The 21,469-nt window shown below is 38.8% G+C and overlaps 1 protein-coding gene across 2 annotated transcripts in view; it reads left to right on the top strand.

The window, feature by feature from the left end:
• The window catches only part of syne3 (spectrin repeat containing, nuclear envelope family member 3), a 187,060-nt gene extending 167,215 nt beyond the window's left edge, over window positions 1-19,845 (top strand). For both annotated transcript variants that reach the window (XM_077537982.1, XM_077537983.1), the window contains exons 15-18: window positions 6,068-6,211; window positions 10,661-10,846; window positions 14,058-14,108; window positions 19,565-19,845. In XM_077537982.1, the coding sequence (XP_077394108.1) occupies window positions 6,068-6,211; window positions 10,661-10,846; window positions 14,058-14,108; window positions 19,565-19,747 (564 nt within the window). In that variant the 3' untranslated portion in view covers window positions 19,748-19,845. The remainder of the gene's footprint in view (window positions 1-6,067; window positions 6,212-10,660; window positions 10,847-14,057; window positions 14,109-19,564) is intronic.
• The last annotated feature ends 1,624 nt before the right edge of the window (window positions 19,846-21,469 follow it).

Genomic DNA, 21,469 nt, shown 5'->3' with positions numbered 1-21,469 from the left:
TCAATAGCGCCCCCTAGAAGTTTTTAACGAAGCAGCCCCGGTTGTACGTTTAAGCAAGAACGACGAATATTTTTAGATGTATGAGGGAGCCCAAGTCCTACAAAAAAGTCTCTGGGACCCATATGCTAAAATGAACAGGAAGTGAGCTACGAATTTTTGAATGTCCCATTTTTGACAATTTTTGCACATTCACAGGGGGCAGACTTTTGCCCACTTCTCCTACACGTTTCATCTGACTGAGTTAAGACTTGACCTGGACCATGTCAAGACCTGAGCCAACGACAGGGGGAAAAATCTTGACCTTTCGAAATACTATATGATGAAGGCGGGGCATCAAAATTTGTGTTTCGCACTGAAAAAGGATATGCTTAATAACTCCCCGGTACATGCTCCAAAAAATCCCAAACTTGACATGTATGTTTATCGTCAAGGCCTGAAGCTATCTCTATGACAACATTCAGTTATATATGCAGCGCCACCTAGCCCTTGAGGCATAAAAAAAAAATACCCCACATACGGTATTTTGTACAAAAAATGTAAACTCATTCTAAGTGTGATAACTAAGTCATTTATGAATATTCTTTTAGTTTCCACCACTCAAAATGTTCACTGGCATCAGACTTATCCAAACATATATATATTTTTATTTATTTTTGATAGCCTCTGTGGACATTAAAAGCAATATCGTGAATGAAGGATATGCTTAATAACTCCACGGTACATGCTCCAAAAAAAATCCCACACTTGACATGTATGCTTATAATCAAGGCCTGAAGGTATCTCTATGACAACATTCAGTTATAAATACAGCGCCACCTAGCCCTTGAGGCATAATATATAAAAAAAAAAAAACACATACGGTATTTTGTACAAAAAATGTAAACTCATTCTAAGTGTGATAACTAAGTCATTTATGAATATTCTTTTAGTTTCCACCACTTAAATTGTTAACTGGCTTCACACCGATCCAAACGTATGTACGTTTCCATTTTGTTTTATTCATTTTTGATTGCCCCTTTGGACAATAAAAGTAACATTGTGCAAGGAGTACAACGAGCGATGATGTATATATACACTTTTACAAAAAATACCAATCAGGGCAACTCATTGCCTAAAAATAAAAAAGGACGCAGATTTTTGCAGGTCTTAACAATCCCCAAAACCCGTTGAGCTTGATACACACTGGCAAAAAAAATATTCTACATGTAAACGTTTATTATGCCATTTTCAAAGAAATTTTGCTTCCAATATGCCAGTACCCCAACGTGCCAGTACCCTAACGTGCAAGTACCCCAACGTGCAAGGACTCCAACGTGGCCCGGCTGCGAGGGCCCTTTATAGCTGCTCGCAGCTCTAGTTATTCTTCTTCTTCTTCTTCTTCTTCTTCTTCTTCTTCTTCTTCTTCTTCTTCTTTATTCTCCGCAAACGATCGCGATTTTGGGTACCTAAACATTCACGAAAACTCACCGAACTTTGCACACTCCTCAGGCCCGGCGAAAAATTTGATATTATTAAGTCGTCATAACAATGCGACTCGATAGCGCCCCCTAGCGTAGAAAAATAAAAACCAAGCCCGGCACGTTTGAGCTAGAGCAACAAAAATTGGCAGGCACGTGTAGCACCCCGAGACGCACAAAAAAGTCTATTGGGACCATGTAGCTAAAATGTACAGGAAGTGAGCTATGAATTTTTTAATGTCCAATTTTGGCCTATTTTGGCACATTCACTGTGGTCATGCTTTTTCCCCCTTTGCAAACATTTTTCATCCAATTGACTTCAAACTTGGCATTTATCATCTCAAGACCTGAGAGAACAACTGGGCAAAACATCTTGCCTTTTTGAAATACTATATGACGGGGGCGGGGCATCAAATATTGCCTTTAAAATTTCATTTGTCCAGAAAGAGCAAATGCTTAATAACTCTCATGTTCAAGCTCCAAAAAATCTCAAACTTCTCAGGCAACGTAATAGTCACGGCCTGAAAACATCTATATGATAAAATTCAGTTATACATATAGCGCCACCTAGTGGTTACAATAAATGTCATACTTTACGTTTTTAGCTACTGTGCTGAGCTTGTTGAAGGGATCCATTTGAAAATTGGTCAGAAAAGCCTTAAGATGTTGATCATGCCCCACACCGAATATTGTAACTTTTCGCCAAAGGGCGTGGCCGCTACGGTGACGCAAAGTCTGAAGATTTTTCGTGAAAATAAAAGCTGCATTAACTTGACCGAGATGATCCTATCTTCTCAAAATTTCACACATTTGATGAGAGTCCAGCCCTAAAGACATCTACTGACTTATATTTGATCTAACTGATAGCGCCACCTAGTGGCAATTTTTTTTCTTACGAATTTTCTTCTACGTTTTTCTCCAAACACGTTAACTGGACCTACCTCATATTTGCTCAGATGAGGGTTTCGGCCTTCATGATGTCACAACACGAAGTTTGTGAGTTTTCGCGAATTGCTGTGGGTGTGGCTAAGCGCTGTTCGCCAAGAAAACAACGCCAGTTTTGAGGGTCTAAACATGCACAGAAACTCATGAAACTTGGCACACACATCTGGCCTGGTAAAATGAGCAATATTTTATTGTTGATTGTGCTATTTTTACAAAAATGACTCAATAGCGCCCCCGAGAAGTTTTTAACGAAGCAGCCCCGGTTGTACGTTTAAGCAAGAACGACGAATATTTTTAGGTGTATGAGGGAGCCCAAGACCTACAAAAAAGTCTCTTGGACCCATATGCTAAAATGAACAGGAAGTTAGCTACGAATTTTTGAATGTCCCATTTTTGACTATTTTTGCACATTCACAGGGGGCAGACTTTTGCCCACTTCTCCTACACGTTTCATCTGACTGAGTTAAGACTTGACCTGGACCATGTCAAGACCTGAGCCAACGACAGGGGGAAAAATCTTGACCTTTCGAAATACTATATGATGAAGGCGGGGCATCAAAATTTGTGTTTCGCACTGAAAAAGGATATGCTTAATAACTCCCCGGTACATGCTCCAAAAAATCCCAAACTTGACATGTATGTTTATCGTCAAGGCCTGAAGCTATCTCTATGACAACATTCAGTTATATATGCAGCGCCACCTAGCCCTTGAGGCATAAAAAAAAAATACCCCACATACGGTATTTTGTACAAAAATGTAAACTCATTCTAAGTGTGATAACTAAGTCATTTATGAATATTCTTTTAGTTTCCACCACTCAAAATGTTCACTGGCATCAGACTTATCCAAACATATATATATTTTTATTTATTTTTGATAGCCTCTGTGGACATTAAAAGCAATATCGTGAATGAAGGATATGCTTAATAACTCCACGGTACATGCTCCAAAAAAAATCCCACACTTGACATGTATGCTTATAATCAAGGCCTGAAGGTATCTCGATGACAACATTCAGTTATAAATACAGCGCCACCTAGCCCTTGAGGCTTATATAAAAAAAAAAAAAAAAACACATACGGTATTTTGTACAAAAAATGTAAACTCATTCTAAGTGTGATGACTAAGTCATTTATGAATATTCTTTTAGTTTCCACCACTCAAATTGTTCACTGGCTTCACACCGATCCAAACGTATGTACGTTTCCATTTTGTTTTATTCATTTTTGATTGCCCCTTTGGACAATAAAAGTAACATTGTGCAATGAGTACAACGAGCGATGATGTATATATACACTTTTACAAAAAATACCAATCAGGGCAACTCATTGCCTAAAAATAAAAAAGGACGCAGATTTTTGCAGGTCTTAACAATCCCCAAAACCCGTTGAGCTTGATACACACTGGCAAAAAAAATATTCTACATGTAAACGTTTATTATGCCATTTTCAAAGAAATTTTGCTTCCAATATGCCAGTACCCCAACGTGCCAGTACCCTAACGTGCAAGTACCCCAACGTGCAAGGACTCCAACATGGCCCGGGCTGCGAGGGCCCTTTATAGCTGCTCGCAGCTCTAGTTTTACCTTGTTTTTACCAAGTTTGTATATGATATCAACATATTATCTAAGAAAAGATGGTGAAGGTGTGTAATTCCTTTCTGCTCCCATAAACCTAAATAAAACGACTGATTATTAACTCCCGGTGACAAGTATACAGTGATACCTCGGCTCACGAACTTAATTGGTTCCCAGAGAGTGTGTTTAGGCCGAAAAGTTCTTCTTCCGAACATTTATTTCCCATAAGAAACCATTAAAATAAGAATAATCCGTTCCCAGGTCCCTATAAAACATAATTTTCTACTAAATAAGCCTTAAAACTACACAAAAATATACCTTATTTTATGTATAATAAATGTGCTATTGTATTGTAATTAAAGAAATGAATTGTACTGTATAATAAAGTCGTTTTATTTTACTTTGTGATGGTAGTTCTTAAGGATAGTAGCAATGGTAGACTTACTTCATTCGCGAGCGTTTCACCGTGTAGAGTGTTTATGGAACGGTTGTCGCTCATTCGCACTTTCGTACTCACCGGAGCGGAGGTGTGTCCCTTGGTGAACAAGGAAGTGGAGCACTTTAGCGAGTCAACAAAAAGTGAGCACCGCCAACTACTTTCACCTCTTTCCTGGGACTAAACAGCCGTGGCACGATTTTCTCCTTTTTTGAGGTACGTGATGGCACTTTCGCTTTTTTTAGTGGCGCGAACTCCATTGACTACAATGCAAACGCGCCGCCGAATCGCCGTCCCTCACTGATAAGCATTAGGCTTAACACTAGCCTGTGGTGGGGTCTTTTTCGGTCCCATAATAGCAAAAGTACACTCAAAATGTCTATCAAACACAAACCGCGTCCGCACTAAAAGAAAGGGGGTGACTAAATGGGACGCCGTGAGCGTGCGTCAGCTTCTCGTGGCCACCACCGTGGTGCTGTTCGACCGCGTGGTTTGGTTCGTCCGCCGAAAAGTAGTTCGTCAGCAGAAACTAAATTCTCGCGAATTTAATGTTCGTGAGGCGAAAAGTTCGTGAGCTAAAGCGTTCGTCAGCCGAGGTATCACTGTACTTGTCAATTATAATTTTTCAGAGTGGGGATAGATGGGAATAATCTGATTATGCTCCACTGTAAATGTCAAACTTGGAAACAACTTTACTGATGCCTAACCACCGGTAGATGACATCATTGCCCCATTTTATACGAAAGAAACACAGTTTCAGAGTCCATGGGAAAAATTGCCGGATTTTGGCAAACCTACATTTTTCTACTGTCAATTATAAAGGAACAGGACGGGGCAAAAAGTAGGTAGTCTATTCTGTCATTTGGTAGATTCAGCTTATAAATTATTATTGAACGTAATATCGCGTGGGCATTGAAAATTTTGAAATTTTCTAAAATGGCTGGTAGTGAAAGAGAGTTAATAAACACTAATTGGGGACGAATGGTTTCGTAATTGCTCCCAAAAACGTATAAATAGGTTCTATTTTAAATGTATTGTGTCCTAAAGATGTAGTTATACGTTTTTTAAGGTGGGGTTTTTTATGCTAAAGCATACAGAAGGCTTTGATGTGGCCTCTCAACTGCAGAGAACGATTGAAAAAAATGGTAGTAATTACAAAAACGGCCAGCAGGTGGCAGCAGAGTATAAGAGATCAAACAGGGCAATGATGAAAACAAGCTGATTTCCCCACAATTCTAAGCAGTTTTGTGATTAATGATCAAACTTAGTCATATTTTAATGCTAATTGCTGCAAAACAGAAACAGATAGAAACATACTTTTTTCCTGATTAGAGAGTCAGAGACTCTAATCTTTCTTTTGGTAGGTTCCATGTTTTTATAGCAATAGAAGACAATATTGTGTGGGCCTTGCAAAATCAGTCAAAATCCAGCAAAACAGGGGGTTGCTTCAGTGAAAATGGCTGGGAGCCAATGAGTTAAGTTGAAAGTCAGGGTTATGCCAAATGGGAGAAAGCCCACAGGGCACCAATTGAGATTTTGTAATTTCTAATGCCTTCCAGCAGGTGGTCTGGGTGGCAGCTATCATTGGGTTTTTAAAACAATTGTGTCTTCCGTGACATTTCATTTTTTTGAGTTGATTTTGATGTTTACAGATGGATCCGGGTCAACATGAGTCCAAGAGGAGAGAGTTTGAGGCCTGGCTGTGCAGAGAGAATGATCTGCTTTCAGGGATCCTTGGCACCAAACGAGCAACACTCAATGGCGAAGAACTCAAGATGCAACAGGACACACTAAGCGTGAGTTACCAGTAGTGGTGAAACGGATCATCATTCAACTCAACTCAACTCAAGTTTATTTATATAGAGCGCTTTCAAACAGCCTGAGCTGTTACAAAGTGCTTTACAGAAACACAAAAAAACAAACATAAAACATTAACACCAATACAATACAATACAATAAATCAACATTCTTCCATTCCTACATACGCTTTGATGTTAGAAGCAGTTTTAGATGAAAGAGGACAGAATCGATCTCCTTTCAGCAGTTGATCAGAGAAAGCCCTCGTTCTCCAGCACGCAGTATGGCTTAAATGTTTAACACAGAGGTGTCAAACATACGGTCCGTGGGCCAGATCAGGCCCGCAATGGGGTTTTGCCCGGCCCGCGAGATGATTTAGTAAAGTGAAAAATAATTTTTAATCAGTTGGCCACAATCAAAACATATACATTTATAATTTCACAAGCAGTCCTCAGATGAGCAGTGCAACTTGTGGGGGAATTGTCCTGGATGTCATTATTTTACACACAGCTTAAAGTTACGGTTTGCTTGTTTATTTTTATTTTTTTTAAATCATAGACCGACATAAACATGTTAAATACGATATAAATTAATTACTGGTAACACTATAGATATGATAAGGATTAACATCTTTATAATACTAACTCATTTGCTCCCAAAAACGTATAACTACGTTCTATTTTAAGTGTTCCAAAGACGTATTTTTACGTTTTTTTGTTTTGTTTTGTTTTAATGATAGAGCACACAGAAAAGGCTTTGATGCAGCCTCTGAACTTAAGAGAACTGTTGAAGCAATGGATGGTAGTTAATGGCAGCAGAGTATAAGATATCAACCAGGGCCCTGTTTCCCCCATAGTTTTAAACAGATTTGTGAATCATGATAAAAATTAGCTATATTCTAATGCTAATTGCTGCAAAACGGAAACAGATCGAAATATACTTTTTTTTTTTTTTCCCGATGAAATAAGAGATGCTAATCCTTCTTTTGGTTCAATGTATTTATAACAATAGAACACAATATTCTGTGCGCCTTGCAAAAATCAGTCAAAATCCAGGAAAACAGCCGGGAGCAAAGGGGGTTGCTTCAGTGAAAATGGTGGCAAGTGAATGCATGAACTGCGCCACACAATGCATTATAAATTATACATAACAATATACATGCAAAACAGTTAGATTTAACACGTCCAGAACACATATTGCTGCGTTACATTTGCATTCATGTTATTTTTTGGAACAGTATGATTACAGTTGAGTTCCGTAATTTAGGGCTAGCCCACAATTAGCGAAAATCTGCGTATAATTGACGGCAAAATTATATATAACATTATTTTACCGATCCGGCCCACTTGGTAATATATTTTCCTCCATGCGGCCCCTGAGCTAATATGAGTTTGACACCCCTGGTCTAATCAAATGCAATGCAATATTGACAAGTATTGTCGAATTTGCACATGAATTAAATTAAAATAACTACTACGAGCACCAATAAACACAGATGTAAAGTAAAACTTGTCAGTCTCAACTCGAATAAAGAAAAACAACTAGTGGGCTTGGACCTTGAGAAAACAGAATCAGGTCTTCACTGTATGGCCATCAATCGCCGCAATGTGACCTCTAAAAAAGGCCACCTTACCCGCCACTCTTGCCTGTTGGATTTTCGGCCAAAGTTGTTCCCTCGCCAGCCGGTCTTCTTTGATGAAATCTTGAGAGAAGCAAACGTCTTGCTCTCTGCAGACGGGGGAGTTTTTCATTGCTTTCCAGACTGCATCCCGATGCAGTCTCCTCACGAACTGCATGATGACGTGCCGGCTCCTCCTTCTTTCCTTCCCACGCGATGAGCAGCATCCACGATGTTTCCAGTCTTTTCTTTCTATTTGGGGATGATCTTCAAAAGTAGTTGTTCCAATCTCTCTCTGATATCTTCTCCTTCTTGTTCCTTCAGGCCCGCAAGTCGCAGGTTCCAACGGCGTTTGTATCTTTTGGGCAAAAGTCTCTCCTTTAATGTCGCGTTCTCACTTTTCATTTCTGCATGTTCGCGTTCCATTTGATCCAATTTTGATTGACATACCGTGATTCCCGCTGTGTTTTCCTCGACACGTTGCAGCATGCTCGCAAACTTGTCATTGCTCTCTTTCAGTTGTTTCCCAAAATATTCCAACTTATCGTCCAGCTTGGTTATGGCAGCCAAAATGTCATTGAGGGAAAGCTCCGACCCTGTAGCAACTCTCTTAGCCGGAGGAAGTTTAGTTGGGGTGACATTCAATCCACGTCTGTTGCTAGCTTTGCTCGTATCCATTAGCTCAGAAGCATTTTTGTTCACTGAAGAAGACGCAGCCATCGCGGAGTTGTGGAACGCTAGCTTGTTAGCTGTATCAGAGTTAGCTTCAGTCAACGACGGAAAGTCTTCGTCCTTCAGCTTCGGCATTTGACTTTTTTTGGGAGGGGGGAAATGAGGCACTTGCCTGTTTTTACAGGTTTCTGCAAGCAAACTCCTGGGTTGAGGTCACTTCCCAAAGCATGTTAGCGGAGCTCAGCAAATCTTGTGTGCCCCGGTCGCCATCTTGCCCAGAATCCCCATTTTGAGCAAATTTAGCAAATGTATTTATTAATTCTGAGGCTTCTAATTAAAGGTGCACCAATCTTGAACCCACAATCTCATTATCCTTGTTTGGCATGATTGGCATATTTGTGAGATCACAATTTACAGCATCAATTCCATGACGAATTTCTAATAACTTTTTTGAACGATGGCACAATGATATCACATTGCAAGCCATCTGTCCATGTATGTTACATTACAATTAGGGATGGGCGAGTACCGATACCAGGTATCAGTATCGGGCCGATACCAGCCTTTTTTCAAGTACTCGAGTACTCGTGACGCAGACGAGTACAAGCGACCGATGGCAGAGGGGGAAGACATTGAGTCCTCCTTGCCTGTAACTGGCGCTAGCTTGCAGCAGTTTTTCACCAAAACTTCACCGGTTTGGAAATACTTCAAAATTGTGAATCTTAAACTAAAAGAGCATTTTTTATTTTTTTTTGTGAGCGTTAAGACTATTGAAGAGTGACTGTGCTGTTTTTTTTTTGTCAAAATTAAAGGAAATATATTTGTTTAAAAATATCTTTTAGTGATTTTTTTTATGTATTTATTTATCTCTTTATTCACTACTTCTTATTTGTTCACTGATGTATAATGTATTAATTGATGTTTATGTACAGCACTTTGTATACAGCAACGCCTATTCTTAAAGCGCTTTTATAAATAAAGTTGAGTTGAGTTGAGTATATGCAGTAGCAATGGCATTTTGTAGTATTGGAACTTAGCATGGGCAAGTACTCAAATGTAAGTACTAGTACTAGTTAGGGGCCGACCGATTAATCAGCCGATTATTGGCCTTCAAACATCGGCCAAAACAATCAGCCAAATGGCCGATTATTTCCCCCTTAAAACATTATCAAAGAAAACGGAAGTTTCTGACGCTGTGAAAGTGCCCTGGATGCACCATTTTGCTTTCATGGCATTAGCAACTAGCAAGTGTGTCGCATATGTTATTCTGCTTATTCTGTGGTCCCAAAGTGTCCTTTCAGCTGTTTAATGACGTCGCAGTTGGAGTTAACTGTAAAAATAACGTAATGAATGAAATCTACTGTATATTTAAATACAAAACATGCTTTGTTTCTAAAACATCACTAGCCTAGCACGAACAGGAAGTTAGCGTTGACTTCGGGAGTGTTTTTCCTTCAAATAACGAATATCCACACACAAATCTTGTGGGAACACCTACTAACAGATGAGATAACACTATGCAAAGGCACAAATTCTTCCCAATGTGTGAAAAACAAGTTATTTTAATAGAATTCAATCACAACCTTTTCTGTACTCACTTTTTAAGTTTGTACGCCATAGATGCATGGCACCACACTGCCCCCAAGAGGCCAAAACGCACAGGAAGAGTCAAGTTATCTTAATTTATATAGCACTTTAAAACAGCCTTAGCTGTCAGTATTTGTATTATATATATTTTTAATAAATAATTGGCAGATTAATCGGTAATCTGTATTTTTTTTTTTCTGCCAAAAATCAGTCTTGGTATCGGCCTCAAAAAGTGCATATCGGTCGGGCCCTAGAACTAGTACTCACACTCGGTCTGTAAATAAAAAAAAGTGGTATTGGTTCATCACTACTGACAACAAGGTAAAAAAAAAAAATCAAACAACAGCTCATAATAAAAAGTTTTAGTTGAAGCCCTCGAAGTCTTGAGTTTAGAAACCTCTTGAATATGGTGTAAAATGGAGATTATATAAACTGGAACATTGACATCTTAGTTTTCAACTAATTTTGTTTGAAATATTGCCTATTATTTTGAAAACACGAAAGCAAACAGCCTGCTGTATTATTACAGCACTCCTGAACTTGTTTGACTTTTTTTTTTTTTTTGATGCAGGCCCTGAGGTCAGGTCTAACATGGGGTCAGGCGCAGTTCCAGCTTTTGCTTCAGGGGAGTGGAGTTAGTAAGAGTGGATCGGATCCAGTAGTGGACGTGGATCTAGAAGAACTTCGTTACCGCTGGATGCTGTACAAGTCCAAGCTAAAGGCTGCAGGTGTTGTCAAGACCAGGCTCGATTCGAAGGTGACTACCGCTTGAGAGGTTTCCATCCAATCTTGTGTAATATTGCCTGCATTTAAAAGTGTCTTTTGGGGCGGGGTGGGGAGGTTCAGATTCAGGAGAAAAATCACATTAACAAAGGAAACATTTGAACACATTAAATGCAAACAATGACTTAAGTCGCTAAAAATTCAGTGCCAAAGATGTTTGTTTTTTGTCTTTTTTTTCAAATAAAAAAAAAAATCTAATTAAAGCGCAACAATGACAAAACAAAAGAAAAAAAACGAAAAACAAGGAAGGCAACATCAAGCTGGCAGAGAGACGCAATCCTAAGCACGTCATTGATTGATATCATATACTGTAACCATATTGAGTTAGAAAGAAAGAGAAACAATAAAACAGTAATTGTAGCGAAGCAAGTCACAACAACACCATAAGACGGTAAAAAACTAAAATAATAATCCACCAAATATTTCAATTTCAAACAAATATGTAATAAACATAAGGTAAAGTGATGGAGAAAATGATCAAATGTTGACACCCCACAGACAAAAACACCACCATCCGCTTCTCCCACCCCGAGATCAGTATATTAAATGGGATGACATGAACATAAAAATGAACTATGAAATATTTAACCTGAAGATGAAAAATGGTCCGCTCAAAAGAGTCACAGCATGACAGCCCGCCCCAAAATTCACACAGGCTATATTGACTTGTAAATACAATAGTTATAGTTGCGGTGGGGTGGTGGGACAAACAAACAAAAAACAAAAAACAAAAAAACAAAAAAAAAACATTTTCATTTTCTTCATTTTCAAAAGCATTTGAGACATCACATCCATGATAAGTTATCAATAAAGCACTTTTCACAGGCCACATCAAATGGCAAATAATCTTTTAATTGACACAAAATTATGAAAAAAAAATTCCCACGGTGGTATTATGACCTAATTTAAGCAAGAAAATACCACAAGGAGCAACAATAAAATAAGCAAAGCCTCAGCAAATGTATTGTATGCTGAGTGTGATCTTCAAAGTTGAAGTTGATTTCATCTCTTGAGAGGTCAAACTTCCAAAACGTTTAAAGGGTTAAAATTTCGGACGATGGCCTTGCCTGCTATTGGAATTGACTTTAAACTGATATTTGAACAGTTCCTGAAAATTTCAGGTTCATATCTTTTCCCTAAGGTACTGGTTGCTATGGACATTTGAAAGATGCAAGTACCAAAACTTTAAAGCCCTTTTGCTCAAAACTAGCGATTTCAACCTTACAACATTAAAGCTGCTGTAACTTGCAATTTTTTTTCCTGGTTTTGGAAATGACACAGGTGTCTTCCAGAAGATAATAGGATGTTGTACAAGAGGCATTCCTGTGGGGAAAAAAATATTTCCAGCTTTTATATACATTTGAACAAAAAGTGCTGCATACAAAATTATTCACGCCCTTCTCATAAATCAATAGAAAACCTTTTGTTGGCTATTACAGCAAATGAAACGCATCCCATAGTTGCTGATCAGCTTTTTGCATGTCTCGGCTGATATTGTTGAACGATGAGCACCATCTCTTTCACGTTTTCTTGTCATCACCCTGATCTTTAGTTCCCGTTACAGATTCTCAACTGAATTCAAGTCTGGATTATCTGGGCCAACTGCAAAACGTTCATATTTAGGTCCGCGTCCCATTTCTTAACCACTTTGGCGTGTGTGTGTTTTGACATTTTGTCGTCCATCCATCCATCCATCCATCTTCTTCCGCTTATCCGGGGTCGGGTCGCGGGGGCAGCAGCTTCAGGAGGGAAACCCAGACTTCCCTCTCCCCAGCCACTTCAACCAGCTCCTCCGGCGGGATCCCGAGGCGTTCCCAGGCCAGCCGAGAGACATAGTCTCTCCAGCGTGTCCTGGGTCGTCCCCGGGGCCTCCCGCCAGTGGGACATGCCCGGAACACCTCCCCAGGGAGGCGTCCAGGAGGCATCCGAACCAGATGCCCGAGCCACCTCAGCTGGCTCCTCTCAACGCGGAGGAGCAGCGGCTCGACTCTGAGTCCCTCCCGGATGACCGAGCTTCTCACCCTATCTCTAAGGGAGAGCCCGGACACCCTGCGGAGGAAGCTCATTTCGGCCGCTTGTATCCGGGATCTCGTTCTTTCGGTCACGACCCACAGCTCGTGACCATAGGTGAGGGTTGGAACGTAGATCGACCGGTAAATCGAGAGCTTTGCCTTTTGGCTCAGCTCTTTCTTCACCACGACGGACCGATACAGAGTCCGCATCACTGCAGACGCTGCACCGATCCGCCTGTCGATCTCCCGCTCCATCTCACCCTCACTCGTGAACAAGACCCCCAGATACTTGAACTCCTCCACTTGGGGCAGGATCTCATCCCCGACCTGAAGACGACACTCCACCCTTTTCCGACTGAGGACCATGGTCTCGGATTTGGAGGTGCTGATCCTCATCCCAGCCGCTTCACACTCGGCTGCGAACCGCTCCAGTGAGAGCTGAAGGCCCCGGCCTGATGAAGCCAACAGCACCACATCATCTGCAAAGAGCAGAGATGCAATGTTGAGGCCACCAAACCGGAACCCCTCCACGCCTCGGCTGCGCCTAGAAATTCTGTCCATAAAAGTTATGAACAGAATCGGTGACAAAGGGCAACCTTGGCGGAGTCCAACCCTCACCGGAAACGAATCCGACTTACTGCCGGCAATGCGGACCAAACTCTGGCAACAGTCGTACAGGGACCGAACAGCCCGTATCAAGGGGCCCGGCACCCCGTACTCCCGAAGCACCCCCCACAGAACTCCCCGAGGGACACGGTCGAACGCCTTCTCCAAATCCACAAAACACATGTGGACTGGTTGAGCGAACTCCCACGCACCCTCGAGGATCCTGCGGAGGGTGTAGAGCTGGTCCACTGTTCCACGGCCAGGACGAAAACCACACTGCTCCTCCTGAATCCGAGATTCGACCTCCCGACGGACCCTCCTCTCCAGCACCCCTGAATAGACCTTACCAGGGAGGCTGAGGAGTGTGATCCCTCTGTAGTTGGAACACACCCTCGTCGTGCTCAGGCTAAACTGTCCACTGGTGCACAACACCAAATCCCAATCGAAACATCATGTTGGTGATCAGTGGCTGTGAGGAGAGTGGTTTGTCTTCATAAGTACATCTTAGCTTTGGGAGGAAAGTCCATTACATAGTAAAAACTTAATATTGCTTTTTTTCCTTTGCAGAAAGTCACTGTCAAACAGGGGAAACCTGCAACTGGAGCAACAGTGTTTAAGGTACTATAAAAATAATGTGTATATTGGTTGATTGGGTGTATTGAACATATAAACATAAACATATCACAAGTGAGAAAAAAAAAAAAAATGTCATTAGTATCATCATTTACATGTTCAAAATGAGTAGGAAGAAGTACAAAAACTTACATAGTCCTACTCCTTAAAGTGATACTTTACTTATTTAGCCATTTTTGGCAGTCAAACATGAATATTTTTGCCTATAATAAATTTATATTTTCATTATTTTTCATGTACAGTTAGTACCTTTCAAAACACATTTTGCAACTTGCTGTCGACTAAAAAATGACATCACAAGGGCTCAGGTAACCAAACACAGCTCAGCTTGTGAGTGTCACATGACCAAACCTAGAAAACTGGTGAGCTGTGATTGGTTACCTGAGCCCTTTGCGATGTCATTTTCAGTCGACAGCAAATTGCTAAATGTGTTTTTAAAGGTACTAATTGTATGTCAAAAATAATGAAAGTATCAAATTAATTACAAACAAAATATTGACTTTTTATTGCTATAATGGGCTAAATAAGTGAAATATCACTTTAATACTTCTATCATAATAATATACTAATAGGTTGTTCTTACTAACATAAAAATTAAATAGAAAATAAACAAAACATGTTTATCTTAAGTGCACAGATATATTGGTATGAGTTGTAAGTCTTAAGTCTTATCCATTAAATATACGCAAAGAAGAGGGAGCGAGTACATACACATATAAACATACATGCACACACAAATTTATTTACATTTATACCTGATTTACATATTTTTCTATTATTGTTTTAAACCTTTTTTTAAATACAGTAATTGATTCACATTTTTTTTACTTTGTCATAATTGTTCCACAAATTAACCCCTCTAACAGAAATACACAATTTGCTTTATGTTTGCTCTTATCATTGTTTTCTTAATTAAAGTCATTTATGACAGTGAATTAAAGGCAAGACATGTTTACAATATTTACCAACTACTTAATTGTAGCACAAACTATGAACGTTAAGTTTATGTTAAAACATATTCAGAATCATTATACGTTATTGTTGTCTGAACATTTTGCACAGGAGTTATTTTTGAATAAATGAAAATGTTTGTTGGGTTTATCAGGTTAATATAGATTCAAATGGTCCTAAATAACTGGGAAAAAAATAGATTTAATTTTTTTTGTTTTGTTTATAAAACTCTATAATTATAGCAAAAATGGTCATCGTTTTCATCTGCCAATTATTATCACACATGCACTATCAGGATTTCATGTCCAGAGGAGAGATAGTGAGTATATTGGCAGAAGATGCAATACAGTTACATTAATCATGTATGTTGTTGAACACAACTTGATCAAAACCATACATAATAATTATGGCTGTCAAAATTATCGCTTTAACTAAAAGTGTCTTTAACGGCACTAAATTTTTTTAACGCTCGATTGATGAACGACCCCTTCCTTATTTGGAAAGCCTCTAAGAGAATTCCAGGCGTGAAGCAGCAGAAACGTCCATGTCAAAATCTTTTCATGTGAGGTGTACTGTATTTTATTCAGCAACTCCAAGAAAGTCTAACATCGTCTTCTCTTTCGTTGCAGTAAAGCACCGTCGGGTGAAACTGAAAGTACGATCATGTGTTCTCTTGAGAGCGGCATCATGGCGCATCCGGGAACTTAACAAAATAAAAGCATCCAAAGTCGTGAAAAAAAAAAAAAAAAAAAAATCACTATAAATACATTTAATTATACTGCATATATTTGTGGGGACTAGCGTCAAGGTGTCTTTTACAATTTTAAAATGTGCAGAAGATCACAAGTTACTTCTTGTTTAAAATTAAGAAGCTCTTAATAATATGAAAGGTACACATCGATCATTTCTGGTTCGCAAGCAGTAATAACAAAATAAAGGCATTCAGCGTTCCGCAAAGGAATACACTAACACAATTTCGCAGTAATAAATGAAATAACAATGCATATATTTTTGGGGACGAGGTTGTATTTTACAGTTTTAGAAATGTGCATAATTTCACAAGTTACTTCATGTTAAAAATTAGTCAGCTCTTAATATGAAAAGAAAAATGCACTGAGCTGTCACCATTGTCCATATTTAAATTAGGGGAAAAAATTACATTTGATTGAAAATTTAGATACAAATTGAGGTATAAAATGCACGATTAATGTGCTATTAATCATCTGTTAATTATTGAAGTCATGCGATTAATTACGATTAAAAATTTTAACCGACTGACACCTATAACAAAAATAATTTAAATAAATTACAACCACAGTGCTATGTAAATAAAGTGGCAAAAACACTCTGGCAAATCACAATATTTACATTCCTGTGACAGTTCCAGTGGTTAATAAATAAATAAATAAATAATTCCTGTCTTGTAAGAGACACAGTCATAATACGTAGTTATGCATCCACTTTTTTGTGTTTTTATGTCCAATTCTTACCTTCTTTTTTGGGGTGGAGGGGGGGTTGGCACATTGATTTACGGGGGGGAAATGCCGTATTAAAAATATCGATTCATGGTTTTATGAATCGATATTGGGCTATGAAAAGGAATGTCGATTTGATAACGCTATTTTAGACCCAGCCCTAATAATGCATCGGATTTATGTAGCACTTTTTTGGACACTCAAAGATGCTTCACAGACGATACATTATTCATGCACTCACGCATTCACACTCTGGTGGCGAACTGGCGGTAGCCATAACTGCGCTTTCATGCGGCAAACATTAGTTTCAAAATTATAGTTTGTGTATTATTTACTTTACTTTATTACACAATACTTAACAATAAAAACTAGTCAAATGAAATTAAGACTCGCTGAATTAAATAATAAAAAAGGTCAATACAAAATAAAAACTACCTCCTGTATACTGAAAAATCCAAAACTATTATAACCCTGTTTCTAATTGTCAGAGTTAAAATAACATAATAACATGACATCACACTGATTATCTTTGCATTTAACCAAGACGAGACAATTTCAAACATATTTTTACTTAGAAATCAACAACCTATCCAATAACTGAAGCAGTTTAAGGAAATTGGTGAGTGGAACAACCCTCTTGTCTGATATTGCTTACCGTAATATTTGTTTAGTTCTATTTTTATCACAAAACAATACCATATAAGCAACACAAATTAGCTAATAAACAGTAAATGGGAGAAAACAGTTTGTAGCAGCTGCAGAGCCCTCTTCTATAGACCCTTCCAGCTGACGTCACTGCTTAGCTCCCGTTCCGCCTCCCGGAGGGCAAGCCTCCCATAACAAATGAATGTAGAGAGCTTGATTTCCGGCGAGCGTTTTCGTTAAAAGGTAGGAAATATGTCAAGTGTCACAAAAAACGTCCCGAGTAGGACACTACATTACTGCGATTCATTGAAACCACTCGTTTGGAGCCGCTAGCTACAAAAAAAAAAAAAGAGGTTTGTTGGAGGGCAAAGTGGAAGTGGAAGCCTAAGGTATGTTGTTTTTGGTTGAAACAGTACGTCAATTACTACTTTCATGGTATAAATTGTCCTTCATTAAATCGTTTGTGTCTGGACATACTCGTCTTGCTGTATATCGGAGTCTTCAAGCTATCTTAGCTTGCTAGCTGCTAACAATCAGACTGCACATTTACAACGCATTCCTCAGCAGAGATCAAGCCCGAGTTAGTGTTAATTGTGATAATCGTGTTAAATCGTTAACTTTTTGGTCAAAATTACTTGAATACTTGTGCAACAAAAGTATGAATGATTGTTTCACTAAAGATAAAATGGCACATTTATCACGTCAGCCTCGAATTGACAATCAGAGGTTAATGTTATGACCCACTGTATATGAAAAAGAGAAAAACTACCTGATATAAAATGATCTGAGTATATTCTCATACTTTTTGTGGGTGAAAAGCAGTTGCGTCGTAGTTTCACGCTAGCCACCATGCTCGTCTTTCACTCCTCACTGTCTTCCGCCTGGTTTATAATCACCACCTGTGCCACCTGGTGGATTATGGCATTTATGACTCTCAAGTTATTTTTTTTACTTTCCACCTTTAGTTGAGGTCCAACTGAATTGATAAATTTGGTAATGATGGCAAAACTTCTCTTAATCGTTTCAAGTTTAGTAAGAACTGGTATTTCAGTAAAACACAGTGTGTCCACAATTGTCACTTTGACTACACACACGCACAAACACGCATAGACGTGTGCACATGATTGTTACTGCATCCACACATGCACAGCTCTATTCCATCAATCCTGACCATGACAACAACTTTTGGGCCAAGTATGGTCACGTAGCAAAGACATAAGTCAGCTCAAGCAAAAATGATAATTAGCTCTTTAGCGCCACCTGGTGTATTATGGCTTTTATGACTCAACTCACATTTTACATTTTCCACCTTTAGTTGAGGTCGTACTGAAAGGATAAAGTGGGAAAACATGGGAAATGCACTATAACACATCAAGTGTACAGTACATCAAAAATTATGAATTATAATGGGTGTCTGTGCGTAAAAAGAAATGGCACAATCACAAGAGTTTAATTTAAATATCTATCTCCCATTTGCACTAACTTAGAAACTTTAGGATTTTGAACTTCAAATTCCAAATGTTGGAACAATGTAACAATTCCAAATTCATGTCATCTCCCTAGTATTTTTTTCCCAATGCTTTTTCTTTGATGAAAAACAGAAAAGCCAGAAAATAACGCCAAGGGGGTTAATGTGTAAAATACAAAAATCGCAAATTGAATTGCAATCACAATATTGGTCTGAAAAATTTGGGTTTTTTTGTGTTTTTTTTTCCCCCCAAAATCGTGCAGCCCTACTTTCCACCACTCAAAATGTTCACTGGCATCAGACCTATCCAAACATATGCACTTTTTTATTTTGTTTTATTTATTTTTGATGGCCTCTATGGACAATAAAAGCAATATTGTGCAATGAGTAAAACGAGCAATGATGTGTATATATACTTTTTACAAAAAATACCAATCAGGGCAACTCATTGCCTAAAAATAAAAAAGGACACTGATTTTTGCAGATCTTAACATTCACGAATACCCATTGAGCTTGACACACACATCACACCTGGCCAAAAAAAATCCACATGTAAAGGTTTATTATGCCATTTTCAAAGAAATTCTGCTCCCAATGTTCCAGTACCCCAATGTGCAAGTACCCCAACGTGGCCTGGGCTAAGAGGGCCCTTTATAGCTGCTCGCAGCTCTAGTCTTACTTTGTTGTTCTATTTTTATTTTCACAAATCACAGGGTTTACTGACTGAGCTAACCTGGGACCTTGGGTATTGTATTTCATGCCATATCCTGCGGAAATGTGTGTTGCTATTGACAAAAAAATGTATTGGATAATTGAATCTTGATAAGACACTCAACAACACAGACAGCAAACGTGCATTCATGTACTATGTTCCATTAACACTGTCGCTGTTGTTGTTGCAGAGAACGGGGTTGCTGCAACGGGTTTGTCGACTGGCTCTTCCTCTCTGGCTCTTCTTTCTGGCTTTACTGCTACTGGCCTTTCTCCTGCCCGTCATGGACCAAGGCAACACCTGCTCCATCTCCAATAACTTCGCCAGATCTTTCAGTGTTATGCTGCGCTACTCTGGACCACCACCTACATAGGCTCAGCTCATCTCACTTTCGACAGCTAATTTTTTTACTCACCTACCTTTTATCCTAAAGAAGAAACTAAAATAAAGAATAAATTCTCCAAGCCATTATATTCTTTTGAATTGCCAACTCCATCATAGTTTTCCGTATATTTTGAAATTGTTGTTGTGCAATGTTGCTTAATTAATGTTCATATTCTCCTATCTACTTAAGAAGGAAAAGACATGCAGCTGTAAAGGCAGTTGGGATAACAAATAGGGATAGACCGATAATCGGCCAATATTCAGCATTTTATGAATATCGGCATCGGTCTTTTTTTATTTTTTATTTATTTATTTATTTTTTTATGGCCGATACAACCCTTGTGCCTTGGAATCAGTGACACGCTCTAAGAATAAATTTTAGCCAAATAAGTAATTCTACTTTGAGGTGTGATAACTAAGTCAATTTTTAACATTTTTTTTTATTTCAACCACTCAAAATGTTCATTGGCATCAGAACTATCCATACATATGAAGTTTTTTTTTTTTTTTTATGTATTCCCCCCTCTTAGGACAATACAAGCCCAAAGAATGGACTATGAAGAAAACGAACTGTGCTGTATACATGTATAAAAAATAAATAAAAAATTAATACTTCATATGACATAATTAGAGCTTCGAATAAGGCAATAAGTTATAACAACAATTTTTTCAATGCATGCCAAATTTTTTGACAATGGCAATTTAATGCAAAACACCCTGGAAAAGTAAATTTTAGCCAAATAAGTAATTCTACTTTGAGGTGTGATAACTAAGTCATTTTTTAATATTTTTTTTTCTTTCAACCACCCAAAATGTTCATTGGCATCAAAACTATGCATAAATATAGTATATTTATTTATTATTATTATTTCCCCCCGCCATAGGACAACAGAAGCCAAATAATAGATTATGAAGAAAATTAACTGTGTTGTATATATGTATAATAAATAAATAAATTTGAATCTTTCATATGACATAGTTAGAGCATCAGGCAACACGGTAGCTTTGATAGAAAACTTTGGGGAAAAAAGTACTTTTTGTGGGGCTCCGGAGCGGCACCGGGACCCCTCCGTGACTTTAGCCGCAAATTGTGTTTGTTTTTCGGATACAGGAAGGCCCGATTTACACCCCCGTATCCGGCGTCGCACTTCAACGAGCCACGTATCTCTTGTGCTCACGGTTCCAGATATGTGTCAGATATGTGTAATTTTCCCCGTAGGACGTACGGTTCCGGACAAATAACGGAAAGAAAAAGCTCCATTACACCGATCCGTCCGTTTACTTTACCCGGAAATCGTGCGTGTTTTTCGGACAAATTTACATCGCCTGTATCCAATTGTATCCGGCGAACGGAAGTCAACACAGCGACGAGCTACATACCGTTCGGAAGCTACACGTCCCCCGCGGCATTCCAGGACGTGCTCATATGTTCGTTTATGTTTATTTTGTAGAAGTACTTACTTGCCAACTTGCATTTGCAGCTTTTTGTGTCTCCGATCGCCGTTCTTTTCTTTCTTTTCCTGAGATCCACGAAGCTCATGTCTCGTGCACGTTAGCCTCTTAGCACGTTAGCACGTTGTTGTGAATACAAACTAGCCGAATAAAAATCGAAGCTTAGCACTTTCACACGTAGAAATGCAACGGCCAGATAAGATAACCGACGAGGAATTCATCTCGACAACTGTTACATGTTACACTTCATAAGTTGCAA

Source organism: Festucalex cinctus, chromosome 12 (assembly GCF_051991245.1).
Source record: "Festucalex cinctus isolate MCC-2025b chromosome 12, RoL_Fcin_1.0, whole genome shotgun sequence".
NCBI lineage: Eukaryota > Metazoa > Chordata > Actinopteri > Syngnathiformes > Syngnathidae > Festucalex > Festucalex cinctus.
Note: the sequence above shows the minus strand (reverse complement) of the source record. Positions and strands in the feature narration are given on the sequence as shown.